A 13091-nucleotide genomic window follows, 5' to 3' on the forward strand; every position below is an offset into this window, starting at 1 on the left:
CTCTGAAATAAATTCATCCATCCATCCATCCAGATGATTTCAGTTTTCAGAGACAGCTGGAGCCTATCCCAGCTGTTTCTGAAATCAAATTTCATAATAAAAGTCACCTGCCGCCTGTAGGCCCACCACCCACAGGAGGCGTCGTAGGGGTCGGGTGCAGTGTGTGTTGAGCGGTGGCCGAGGGCGGAGGCCCTGGCGGAGGCCCTGGCGGACCAATCCCCGGCTATTGAGACAGGCTATTGGGACTTGGAATGTCACCTCTCTGGTGGGGAAGGAGCCTGAGCTAGTGCGTGAGGTTGGGCTAGATATAGTTGGGCTCACCTCAACGCATGGCCTGGGCTCTGGAACCAGTCTCCTGGAGAGGGGCTGGACTCTGTTCCAGTCTGGAGTTGCCCTCGGTGAGAGGCGGCAAGTTGGGGCGGGTATTCTTGTATCCCCCCGGCTTGCTGCCTGCATGTCGGAGTTTTCACCGGTGGACGAGAGGGTTGTTTCCCTGCGTCTTCGGGCTAGGGAACGAGTCCTGATTGTTGTTTGCGCTTATGCGCTGAATGACAGTTCAAAGTACCCCCCTTTTTGGAGTATTTCGCTTTTAAAATGGAGTTGAGTAAAATGTATATTTTTTTTAGGCTATAAGGATTGGCCAGTTTTCCAAAGACGATTCACAGCGAACCTACTTTAACCCTTAGACACGGCGTTATAAATTTGCTGTTGCCAGAATGGCAATGACCAAGTCGTAGTGCATTACTCAAGGCCCTGTGTTATGTCATATTATAGTGTAGTACGGTAGTTAACTTTTCAATGACTATTACAGCGTTCCACTGGTGGAACGGTGTGCACGACAGCGCAAGTGGCAGAGCCTTTATCAATGCTGTGTGGAGATGAACCGTATTGTTTTGCACCAGCAATTGTAAAATAGCTTGGTATAATTCCAGGTACAATGCAGGAATATTCGAATTATATTTGTTAAGGGAGTGTTGAGGAACGATACAACACCGTATAGCTCGAGCACTCGAATGCCGAGATGTAGGTTTTCTTAATCAAGCCAACGTTGCCCCCTACTGGGCATAACAGGACATAGCTGGAAAGCTACCTCTACAATATCAAAATAGGTTAAGCCCGACACAGGATACAGAAGGCCTAATTAAAATTTAAAAAAAAAACTTTTTCCCGGGATTCCCAGGAAATGGCTCGTCTTTTCCCGGGATTTGATTCATGTCATTTTCGGGAAAAATATTAAACCCTAACCTAAACGTATTGTGAGAAGCCCAAGTCTGGGAGATCTTCAACTCCCATCTCCGGCAGAACTTCGACAGCATTCCGAGGGAGGTTGAGGACATTGAGTCCGAATGGACCATGTTCCGCACCTCCATTGTTGAGGCTGCTGCTCAGAGCTGTGGCTGCAAGGTGGTTGGTGCCTGTCGTGGTGGTAACCCCCGAACCAGATGGTGGTCACCGGAGGTGAAGGGAGCAATCAAGCTGAAGAAAGAGTCCTATCATGCTTGGTTAGCCTGTGGGACTCCACAGGCTAACCAATGGGGCAGTGCCATTGGATTGGCAGACCGGGGTGGTGGTCCCCATCTTTAAGAAGGGAGACCGGAGGGTGTGCTCCAACCTTTGGGGGATCACACTCCTCAGCCTCCCCGGTAAGGTCTATGCCAGGGTGCTGGAAAGGAGGGTACGTCCGTTAGTCAAACCTCAGATCCAGGAGGAACAATGCGGTTTTCGTCCTGGTCGCGGAACGCTGGACCAGCTCTTTGTCCTCTCAAGGATATTCGAGTCTGCGTGGGAGTTTGCCCAACCAGTCTACATGTGCTTGGTGGACTTGGAGAAGGCATTCGACCGTGTCCCTTGGGGTATCCTTTGGGAGGTCCTGCGGGAGTGTGGGGTGTCTGGCCCGTTGTTGCGGGCCATTCAGTCTCTGTACAACCGCAGTGAGAGCTTGGTCCATATAGCCGGTAATAAGTCGGATTCTTTTCCTGTGGGTGTTGGACTCCGTCAGGGCTGCCCTTTGTCACCGATTCTGTTCAGAACTTTTATGGACAGAATTTCTAGGCGTAGCCAGGTGGCGGAAGGCTTCTTCCTTGGTGGCCTCAGAATCTCATCTCTGCTCTTTGCAGATGATGCGGTCTTGTTGGCTTCATCAGGGGGTGGCCTCCAGCTCACAGTGGAAAGGTTCGCAGCCGAGTGTCAAGCGGCCGGCATGAGAATCAGCATCTCTAATTCTGAGGCCATGGTCCTCAGCCGGAAAAGGGTGGATGAGCTGGAGGATATGGCTGGGGAGAGGGAAGCCTGGGCTTCTCTGCTTAGGCTCCTGCCTCCGCGACCTGGCCCCGGATAAGCGGAAAAGAATGGATGGATGGATGGAAGTCACCTATCATCGTCCTGGGCTGTGTCCTCCTGTTATGTTCCTTGTTCATATTTGATTTTGATTTTTTGTTCATTATAGTTTCTTGTTCGGTTATTAGTTATCATCATTGTTATTGGCTTCCTGGTTCCCTTTGTTGTTGTCTTCCTGTGTCTTTCTTGGTCTGTGTCTTGTGTTTAATTTGACTTCCTATTGTTCCCTGTGTGTTTAGGTCTCTGTTCAGTCTTGTTTAGATTCCCTTTGTGTCCCAGCCCTTCTACAGGTCAAGTCTGCATTATCATGTTTGGTCTCTTCCTGTTTTATTTTGACAGTCCCTTGTCCTATGTGCTTAGTGTTTAGTTTTGCTTCCTTTGTTTCCCTCCCAGCTGTTTTCCATTTGCCCATCCTCTGATGTTCATATATTGTCTGCATGGTTTTCACCTGCACAGTTCCTGCAAACACACAAACACCTACGCAAAAACGCACACACAGTGTGCTGTTTATCATTAATGATCATCTAAAGAGGAAAATGTGATGAAATAACCGTGACTCACATAAACAGACCTGAGTTTGTGCTCAGACAGTGGCGATATGAGTCATCGAGGTTTGTGCACAGGGTGCAAAGATGGATCTGATAAAGGTTGTGTAACATGCTCTCAGTGAAGAACCTTCTCATGCACGTGACACATTAATTTGTCAGGGAGATAAATAAAGGAAAATCTGCATAACGGTTGAAGGGCCTCGGTGCAGCTTGAGCCCTTTCATGTGAGTCATTGTGTACCTGTGAGGGACATGAGCGTCATGCTATCTGAAATAATCTGCTGGCTGCAGCCTCTATAACGGTTGTTGATGCTTGAGTTAAAAGATTTTAGAGCACAAAGAGTCAAACCTACCGACAGTCAGTGGCTATAAGATAAACAGGCCTAGTTGTTTCCTGTTTATGGAATCACTTGCATCGACCTGTTTTAGAGTCGTTAATTTGTTTCTAGTGCCAGCTGGTTGTTGCAGAAAGTCTGCATGGATAGAGACATGGAGGAGGCGGGGCGGTGGGTCCTCCCATTTTCCCTTCCCTCCATACTTCTCCTCCGTTGGCATCAAACCCAGCATACTCATGTTTGAGAACTCTGTTTGTTGGGAGTGGTTTAAGTGGTGTGCCTAAGTGTGAATGTGGTTGTGTGGTTGGTGTTTGGTGGTGGTCGGAGGGGCTGCAGGCGTGAATTGGCAGCCATGGTTCTGTCAGACTGCCCCAGGGCAGCTGTAGCTACATTAGTACCTTACCACCACCAGGTATAATTGAAGTGTGAATGAATAGTGCATGGAATGGTAAAGCATCTTTAAGTATCTTAAAAAGCACTGTACAAGTCTAATGCATTATTATTATTATTATTATCGAATATCCATCAGTTTAGCAGTCTTTTCTTGAAGTCATGTCATGGATGAAAAATTGTGTCAGGCGATTCTTAAGAGCTGGGCCCTGCCTTCAGCATTAGTGGGGGGTGTGTTGTGGTTCTTGCCCCTTGGCTTGGTGGGGGTCCATCACGCCGTTTTCGGATGAAGTGCATAGGCATGCAGTTGTCATTGTTTTGTTTTTTTTGCTGGTGCAGCGGTTGGTGAATCATTGTGGGTTTTTAGTCGCCCTCTCACCTTTTTCTTCCTATTTTCTGCCCCTTTTTTACTTTTTTCCCCACATATCAACTCTGGCATTGCTACAAAACACACACATTTATGTGAAAACTAACACAAATAAATAAAAATAAACAAACAATGCTAAGACGAGGAACCTATAGAGAATCTATAGAGCTCGTCTATAGTATGTTTGGAAAAAAGTGCATTCGGATCACACTTCTTTTTGCAAAACCTGCCAGATAAGACAAAAAGAAAAAAGAACAAAGCTGTCAGTGTGAAGGGTTATCTGCTTGTCATAATACCACATTTTTCTAAAGTATTTATCAGGCCTATTTCTTTTTAGTTCCTTGCTCTTTTTTTTTTTATTTGTTTACTTGTTTGTTATTTCAGTGTTTTATTCTGGTCCCTTCCAAGTTGTCATCAAGATTTACTGCAGCACAATAAGGTGTGCTGTCTGTAGCTGCAGGAAAATTTGGTGAACGCGTTTATCTGCAATACTGTAAAAATACAGTCAAGACCATCACAGCATCTTTATTTGAGACAGTCAAACAAGTGAAATGAAAAGATTAGTTTGGAAGGACTCTAAGAAATGCAGAAGAACTTGAAAGCTGCTGAAGGAGTCTCTCATCAGCTGATGTTGCTACACAGTCCACACATCTTTGGACTGAATCTGAAGGTCAAGTGGGTCACACACCAGAATGTTAGCAGAAGAAGAAAGTTAATGTTCTATTCAAACCAACCTCCACAACATCTGACCTTTCAGGTCAGAAGTTGAAGCTAGCACTTCATGAGAGAATCTCAACCAACACCCCACAGCTGAAGTTGTCCCTTGCAGACAGACAAGCATACTGGCAGGTGAAAAGTACATATTTAACTAAGAAAGCAAATGTATGCTTTTGTATGGATTTATAAGAAAGTTAAGGTGGAATTTTAGGTCACAAATGTACGGCACAAACTGTGCTGAGATATTTTTGAAGGACCTTTGTTTATCCAACTGGCTGAGCAGGAAACAGCTTTCATGTCCTGACTTGAAAACTTAAAACGTACTGTTAGTAAAGCTGAACTGTGTCCAACTGCACTGGCTTTGGTGTGTGAGACTGAGACGCTCTGCTGCACAGTCACTCTGCCAAAGAATTTAGCCAAGTGTGTTGACCTGGAGCAGAAATAAAAGCTCAGATGGGTTAGATGGTGACTTAAAGTGACAAATTAGTTATTCACCATTATTCCACATGCACAGCTGAGGCAGAGCTGTTTGCAAGTACGTCCTGGTGGAAATCCATCACTGAGTGTTGAGAAGCTTAAGGCCTGCTGTTAGACATTTTACTGTTGTTCTTTATTTTGCTATAGCACACATTCTTTAAGCATTAGCACATACTGTATTATGACACTTTCTCTTTGCATTTTAAATCAATCTGAACACAGTCGTTCACTGAGCTTTAGTTCAGAAGTTGTAGCAGAGAAACGAGCAGTGCACCGAAAAGCAAAATGGAAAAAAACAAACCAACAACAACAAAACAACTCAGAAATACATGAGAGACATTTTAATTACTGTGAGCCAAATATTCAGTTAGTTCTTGTTAGATGAGAGTATTTGGCAAGAATGGATGAATGACAGTTTCCTCATAACTCCTCTGGCTTTGTTTCAATTTTTTTCTTAGTTTTTGGCAACAACATTGTTTTTCAGGTCCCAAAATTGGAACATTTGTTACTCGAGCTGACGGTTCCACCTCACAGGACACTCCCAGAAACTTTGCATAAAGAACAGACATCAGTGCTGACTCGTTATACCAGCGGCACAGTTCATCAGAGGAACTTCTTGGTCTCATTGCAAAGGTAAGACAGATGCTTTATGAAAGGGGAACTGATCATAGAAAAAACACACAATTTAAATCGGTTTCATCTTTATATTTAAGATATATTTAATGTATGTGTGATTTTAAAGTTGTTAAAGTTTTTCTGCATTGAAGAGTGAAGATGGTTGATTATGAGGTGACCCTGTTCACTGGCGATCTGGCCTTTGCCTCTACGTTTGATGATATCTACATTAAGCTGGTCGGCTCAGGCGAGAGCCAGCGAACACTTCTCCCCCGGAGCTGGATACCATCTTTGTTTAAAGGAGGAGTGAGTCTGAAATCCTTCACGTTTACATTTGTGACATGCATCCTCAACTTTGTGTAGATGAGATTACATCTTGAATTAGCAAATTTGTTCCCATCTTTTAAGTAACTGTGATTACTAGGAGGTTACTGATGAGTTCTTCTGATGAGCTTTTCTGTTGTTACTGCAGGTGTCAAAGTGTACCATATCCTGCCCAAAATCCCTTGGAAAGCTGGTGCTGATTGAGTTACAGAAAGAGACGACGTTCTTTAATGACTCTTGGTATCCTGCTAAGGTGGACGTGAAATCCCCTGAAGGAGACACCTACCACTTCCCCATCTACCACTGGATCACTGACAGCGAGCTGCACTACTTCAGAGAGGGGGCAGGTGTGTGGAAATGTGCTTGTCGCACGTCATGTGTGCATTTCACTGACAACAGAAGATCTCAAACAATGCCAAAAAAGTTGACAATTGGACTGATGAATCTCAAATTTATTCTATTTGAAGCTCTCCTGGTCTTTGAAGACAAATGCTCTGTTGATGGTTACAGTCGGGAGCAGGAGATTAAGCAGCAACAGGAAGTTTACTGGTAAGTGATCAGAGTTTGTGTTAGACTCTAAAAATAATCGACTTTCCATGTGATGCAAACATGATGTTTTACTCTAAATCTAACAGCTGTTGAATGCCGTTTTCACTCAAAATGCTGATACACTGTGGTAGTGTGGTGTAAGCACTGTTGCCTCACAGCTAGACGGTCTGGGTTCGATTGCACCTTCCTCCAAGCCTTTCTGGGTGGAGTTTGCATGTTCTTCCTGTGGCTGTGTGGAAAAAAGCTTTGGTGTGAAGTATGCTGAATACTGTTTCTTCAGACAGACTATTGTCATGTGTATTGAAGTCTGCGTCATTTATTTGTATGCATGCTCTCAGGCAGTTCTAATTTTTCTCAGAGAATAAACAAACTTACTGATGAATCACAGACTTTTGCAGACAAACTGTTTTGATAACCCCTCACCCCTCCATTTAAGAAGAAGAAGAAACAGCCTTTATTGTCCCACAGAGGGGAAATTTTGGGAAATTTATCCACGTCTTTCTCTCTCTTTTCTTTTTCAGCTGGGGTGTGTATGAAGAGGGAATTCCTCACTGCATCAAGGCAGACAGTTTGCAGTCTCTGCCCGATGACATCCGCTTCTCTCTGAGTAAAACTGCAGAGTTGGCCTACACTGCAGCCACAGGGTGAAGTCTTTATTTCCAGTCATATACACTTATCCATACCTAATAAAAATCTTTAATGGATATTAAAAAGTAACTGTGCCTTCCTTTTCCAGATTGATAGAACTGGAACTGATAGGAATTTCTGAATGTACGGAAAATTTTACGTGTGTGGAGAATATTGATCGCCTGCTATGCGTCCATCAGTCTAAAACATCAGGTAATGAGTGCCACACTTTACAGTGTACGCATACTGGGACACCTTAACCTACTACCTGAGAACAGGTTAATGTGGCAGAGACACTTGGTTCCCAGGCAAGATGGGAGTCCCCTTTGGGGGACACCTCCTTGGAAGTTCAGCTATTTCAACTAATTGAAAAAAAAATCTAAATTTGTAGATTTTGAAGTTTGAAGCTGAAAGATAATTCTTTTTCCAGAGTACGTCAGACAACACTGGAAGGAAGATGATTTCTTTGGCTACCAGTATCTAAATGGTACCAACCCCATCCTGATCCGACGCTGTGAAGCACTGCCGGACAAGTTTCCTGTCACCAATAAAATGGTTTTCCCTGATGGCAAACACAGACTGGCAGATGAAATGAAGGTAATTGTTTAATTTTCATCAAATGAAGGTACATTCCTTGTACCTGGCTGATCTTACCTGCATGTTTAGCGATATGACTGCACTGACACATTGACTTTGACTACATGCAAGGGGTCAAATAATTCCTCATTCTTTCTGACATTTCAAATAGAAGGGAAACATCTTCCTCTGTGACTACAAGCTTTTGGATGGAGTGCAGGCAAACACCATCAATGGGAAGAAGCAGTACCTGACGGCTCCTCTTGTTCTGCTCTGGAAAACTGGTGATAAGATGAAGCCAGTTGCTATTCAGGTAAGATTAGAGCTCAGACAGATAACACCAAGAATAAATTTGACTGTTGAGTACTTTTATTTGAACTTTATAAAAGTTTCCACCTTGCTGATTGTCTCTTTGAGTAGATAGCTGTGAACTGTGAAAGTTGTTTTCATCTCCAGAAAAGGAAAGGGAGCTTGTGTCTGCCTGGACTTCTTGAAGTCCCTTGATGGGGCATTCAAGGACCGCCCATCTGGGGGCTTCATTATCCTCCTGGTGGACCTCAAGGTTCAAGTGGGCAACAACAATAAAATGTAGAGGGGTATGAGTGGAGGACTTTTGTGTCTATGGAGAACATATACTCAGATGTTCACTGTCACTCCCAAAACATCAAAGTACAATCACACAGGGAATCAGGGCATGAACAAACTGTAAACAGACAGCATTTACTTGGAGTCCTTGATGGTTATTGGTCAGTATTGATAAAAGATCAAATTTGGTGAATCAAAAATATGTTTGTTGTTTTTCCTTCAGCTGAAGCAGAAACCAGCAAAAGACAACCCGGTTTTTCTTCCTACTGATTCTGAGTACGACTGGTTGATGGCCAAGATCTATGTGAGAAGTGCAGATTTCAACCTGTTTGAACTCAATACTCACCTGCTGCGCACTCACCTGCTGGCTGAGGTTTTTGCAATGTCAGTGCTGCGTAACCTGCCCATGGTGCATCCTCTGTACAAGGTAACTGAGGCATATATTAGGTATTACACACACAATTGTTATAGAAAACAAAAGTTTCTAAGTTTATTATCAGTACAACAATGAAAGACTGGATTAAAGATCATATGATTATAAAGCATCAAATAAGAAAGCAAAAAGTCATGGCTTTACTGATCAGTGTGCTTTGTTCCATCAGCTTCTCATACCTCACACTCACTACACTCTGAACATCAACTTCTTAGCTCGGACACGTCTAATATCAAGGACTGGAGTTTTCACTAAGGTATGAAAAGACCCACAAACCTAAAAAAAACCTTTTCACTATAATCTAAAGTATTTGTCTGTCACTGAGATTTGCCTGTTTTAGTTCACAGCTTCTGGTGGAGAGGGTGTTTTCACAATCCTGAAGAAGTCCCTGTCCTCACTGACCTACAGCTCCCTCTGTATCCCAGAGGACATCACAGAGCGTGGGCTGAAAGATGTACCAAACTTCTATTACAGAGATGATGGACTGAAGCTCTGGGAGATCATCCACAGGTTCTATTACCACTTTTTCCAAAAACACATATGTAGAATTAGAGCATGACCTTTATACACTTATTAAAATTTCATCCAAGATTATGTTCCACAGCCTAAAAAATGAGGCCTTGAACTTTTGTTTCCAGTTAGACTTTTTATGTAGACTGAAGATTTATTCTCATAGGGGGTTATGAATTTAAAACCAAGACCAAAGAACAAATATCCACATATTCTGATACAGCCTGGAGGTGTGTTTAGGGTCATTGTCCTGTTGAAAACAAATGATGGTCCCACTAAGCTCAAAGCAGATGGGATGGCATGTTGTTGCAGAATACTGTGGTAGCCATGCTGGTTAAGTGTGCCTTGGATTTGAGTAAACAGTGTCACCAGCAAAGCACCTTCATACATACACGTCCTCCTCCATAACTCACAATGCGAGCTACACATTCAGGAACTGTCAACTCATCTTCCCTGCGTCTCACAAAGACATGGCGAGACAAAGACATGTCAAATTTGGACTCAAAGGACAGATTTCCCCTGGTCTGATGTCCATTCCTTCTGTTCCTTGGCCCAAGCCATTCCCTGCATCTTGTTGTTCTTCCTCAGAAGTGACTTCTTGGCAGGAGTTTGACTATATGGTCCAGATTGAACAGTTATATGGTCATCTTTGAACAGCTGATGTTGAGATGTGGCGGTCCTGATGAGAGTCCGTTTTATCATAACATTTGATGGTCTTTGCGACTGTACTTGAGGAAACTTTCAAAGTTACTGCCAGCTGTATTGCTGTTGCAGATTTTGAGTGCTTATTCTGCAAATGACTCTGTGCTGACTGCAGTTGCTGGAAATACACCATAGCCTGATCATTTTCCCCCATGGCTTCCTGTGATTACTTTTGTTCTCCATGGGGCACTCTTCCAACGTCAGGGGTGGGAGGTAACGTATGCAGAAAATTAAATATATTTATAAATGTCCAAAAGTGCTGGAATGAAAGAAAAAAGCTGAAAAAAATCTTGATTCCTGACACACCTGTTGTAAGCTTCTGTGTTTAGTCCCAGTTTTTGGTGACTTAGACAAAACCCTCAATGTTTCTCTGCCGAATCTGCCTCATTTTCTATTATCTCCTCACTATGATTTTGAAATGAAGAACGTGCAGATTTTTTTTTAAAAACAAAGAAAGTGATCCAGTATTTGCATATTCTATTATTTTTCATATAAATCAATTATAAATTGTAGGTATAGAGTCTCTAATGTGTTTTACTGAATGTGTCTCTGTTTGTCAAAGATTTGTGAGGGGAATACTCAGCTTCTACTACAAGACTGATGCTGAGGTCCAGCGAGACTCTGAACTGCAGAGCTGGATTCAGGACATCTTTAAATATGGATTCCTTTCAAAAGAAAGTACAGGTGAGCTCTGAATAAAGTTTCTGATTTTATGATTATAATCTGTATGTTGAATATTACCATAACGCATCTTAAAGTTACTCGTTGTAGATTTGAGTCCATTTATTCTTATCGATCATCAGGAATTCCTCAGAAATTCAGCACTGTGGATGAGATGGTCAAGTTTGTCACTGTGGTGATCTTTATTTCCTCTGCTCAACACTCAGCTGTCAACTCTGGACAGGTGAAGCCTTTGAATTTACAGATTATCAGATTTTGTAGTTTTTCCTCTGTCATGCATCTTCTTCATACAGCTGCTCACTTTAGGGGTTCCCAAAGAGGATCATCCGCTTTGTCGCCCTATCCCAGGTGTATTCAATAAAATTCAAAGAGGTCCAGTCAGAGAAAATTTCATGAGGCTAAGGTCCGGCTAAGTCAAGCTGATAGATATGCAGAATATCATGAAAATGCTCTTTTATATAAATATATATTAGTAATAATAGTTTGGGATTTCACATTTCAGTTTAGTTTTAGTTTTCAGAGTGGTTTAGCTTGTTTTTATTACTTATCATTTTTGGTTTCATGCTTAGTTTTCGTTTTTCATACTTTGTCAGGTGAAAGAGTGACTATTGTGTAATAAAAACTTGACAAAAGATATTGTTTAAAAAAATTGCATTCAACAACCAACTGTTCACAAAATAGCAGCATTACGTGCTAAATGTGTGTAATATAAAGGCCACACATGAACATCAGCAGGGAGAAGCATAAAGAAAGACATGAACTCTGCCATTACTTTGCGGACCAGCACGGTGAGCATGCACACAGCTGCCTGATGGCGCTCCCAGCTTCAACTGCCCGAGCGGAAAAAAAGGGTTCATATCAATCCACAACAGTTTTAAATAAAACGATGAAAACAAAAGTAATTTAATCTATAATTTCAGTAAGTTTTACTTAATTTTGTAAAATTACAATACAGTTTTGTTAGTTATTGTTTTTTCCTTTTAATTAAAGTTTTCATTTATTTTAGTTTTTTTCAATTTCAGTTTGCATTATTTGGTTCGTTTTTAACTGTAATAACCCTGTTTGTTACAAAGTTTACCAACAGACACGGCAGGAAAGAGCTCGGTGGTATCACATGGTATGGCCAAACTTGCATGCAATTGGTCAGTGGGTTTCCTTGGACACTTCACCCCTACCGTAAGGACTGTAAAAGCTGAACCAGAAAGCGCTCATGATATTAAATGGGCATTTCTGTTTCGGTATTAGTTTCGGGTCTGCATGAGACATTATTTCGGTCTGGGTCCGGACCGAGGTCCACCTTTGCCCTAGATCAAACCAAGAACCCATAACACACATACAAAACACAACTCCAAGTCCAAATAACTCAGAACACTGGACAGCTAGCCCAGGACCGTGACATCTGACCTGGAAATGGTGAATGGTATCAGACTACAAAAACTGTTAATGACTTATCCATCTTTCTTCAATGCAGTATGACTTTGGTGCCTGGATGCCCAACAGTCCAACCACCATGCAGCTTCCTCCACCAACCAAGAAGGGGACGGCAAACGAGAAAACCATGTTGGAATCATTCCCCAGTGTTGACATAACAGTTAATGGCATGGCCGTCATGTGGTTACTCAGCAAGCAGTCCTCTGACCATGTAAGTACTCTGCAAAGACTTCATGAAAAATAACTTTTGTGTTGCACAGTAAAATTTCACTAAAAGATTGTGAAAAAAAAAAAAACTATGTGTCATTAATCTCATGTTAAACTCATTAGGTTCTTATTGGCCAATACCCAGAGGAGCATTTCAGTGAGGAGGAGCCTCTTCAGAAGATAAGAGCATTTCAAGAAGAGCTCCAAAAGCTGAGTGCAGAGATCAAGGCCAGAAATGAGAAGGTTCCACTGCCATACACATACATGGATCCAGATGTGGTTGAAAACAGTGTGTCCCTTTAAAAAAAAAAAAAAAAACTGAAGGAAAGTGTGTGCTCTGATTTATAACTGATTTTTTACTTTCTAACTTTCTTATAATTGTTAATCTTTAGTTTATGAACACAAGGACAGGAGAACTGCAAAAACAGCCATGAAGCTGCCAGAAGAAGTGGTCAGGTTTTTTTCACCTCGAGACATGAAATAATATTTTTTTCTCGATTATTATAGCAGTGTGTTTTGTGTTTATTATCATTTAGTATACAAAAAGTGTACAAGGAACAGAATTTCACTGCAACTGGCTCAACACAGGATTAGAAAAAAAAGTTGTGCCAAAAATGCAATTATAAAGGGCAGTGATAAAAGTGATCTTTCAGTAGGAGGCACTGCAGCCTCCACAGCACA

At 42.2% G+C, this 13091-nt stretch overlaps 1 protein-coding gene across 3 annotated transcripts; it reads left to right on the top strand.

Annotated features, from left to right (window-relative positions):
- The first annotated feature begins 5694 nt into the window (after positions 1-5694).
- Positions 5695-12755, top strand: LOC115799252 (hydroperoxide isomerase ALOXE3-like). Of its 3 annotated transcripts, none has more exons than XM_030756308.1 (15): positions 5695-5803; positions 5938-6091; positions 6258-6456; positions 6577-6658; positions 7180-7302; positions 7395-7498; positions 7716-7882; positions 8034-8174; positions 8670-8873; positions 9049-9135; positions 9220-9389; positions 10654-10775; positions 10895-10995; positions 12244-12414; positions 12534-12755. In XM_030756308.1, exons 2-15 carry the CDS (start codon positions 5945-5947, stop codon positions 12711-12713), a joined length of 1998 nt encoding a protein of 665 aa, XP_030612168.1. In that variant the 5' UTR covers positions 5695-5803; positions 5938-5944; the 3' UTR covers positions 12714-12755. The 3 variants fall into 3 exon arrangements, with proteins under 3 accessions (XP_030612168.1, XP_030612178.1, XP_030612186.1); XM_030756318.1 differs by having other exon boundaries at positions 5764-5803; positions 5922-6091; XM_030756326.1 differs by having other exon boundaries at positions 5779-5803; positions 5913-6091.
- The last annotated feature ends 336 nt before the right edge of the window (positions 12756-13091 follow it).

This window comes from Archocentrus centrarchus, chromosome 2, assembly GCF_007364275.1.
Source record: "Archocentrus centrarchus isolate MPI-CPG fArcCen1 chromosome 2, fArcCen1, whole genome shotgun sequence".
In the NCBI taxonomy this organism is placed as follows: Eukaryota; Metazoa; Chordata; class Actinopteri; order Cichliformes; family Cichlidae; genus Archocentrus; species Archocentrus centrarchus.

Coding starts and splice junctions, on each gene's coding strand:
- LOC115799252 (XM_030756308.1), top strand. CDS start 5,945: ATGGTTGATTATGAGGTGACCCTGTTCACTGGCGATCTGGCCTTTGCC. Junction 8,874..9,048: donor TGGTGCATCCTCTGTACAAG/GTAACTGAGGCA, acceptor TTGTTCCATCAG/CTTCTCATACCTCACACTCA. Junction 10,776..10,894: donor CCTTTCAAAAGAAAGTACAG/GTGAGCTCTGAA, acceptor ATCGATCATCAG/GAATTCCTCAGAAATTCAGC.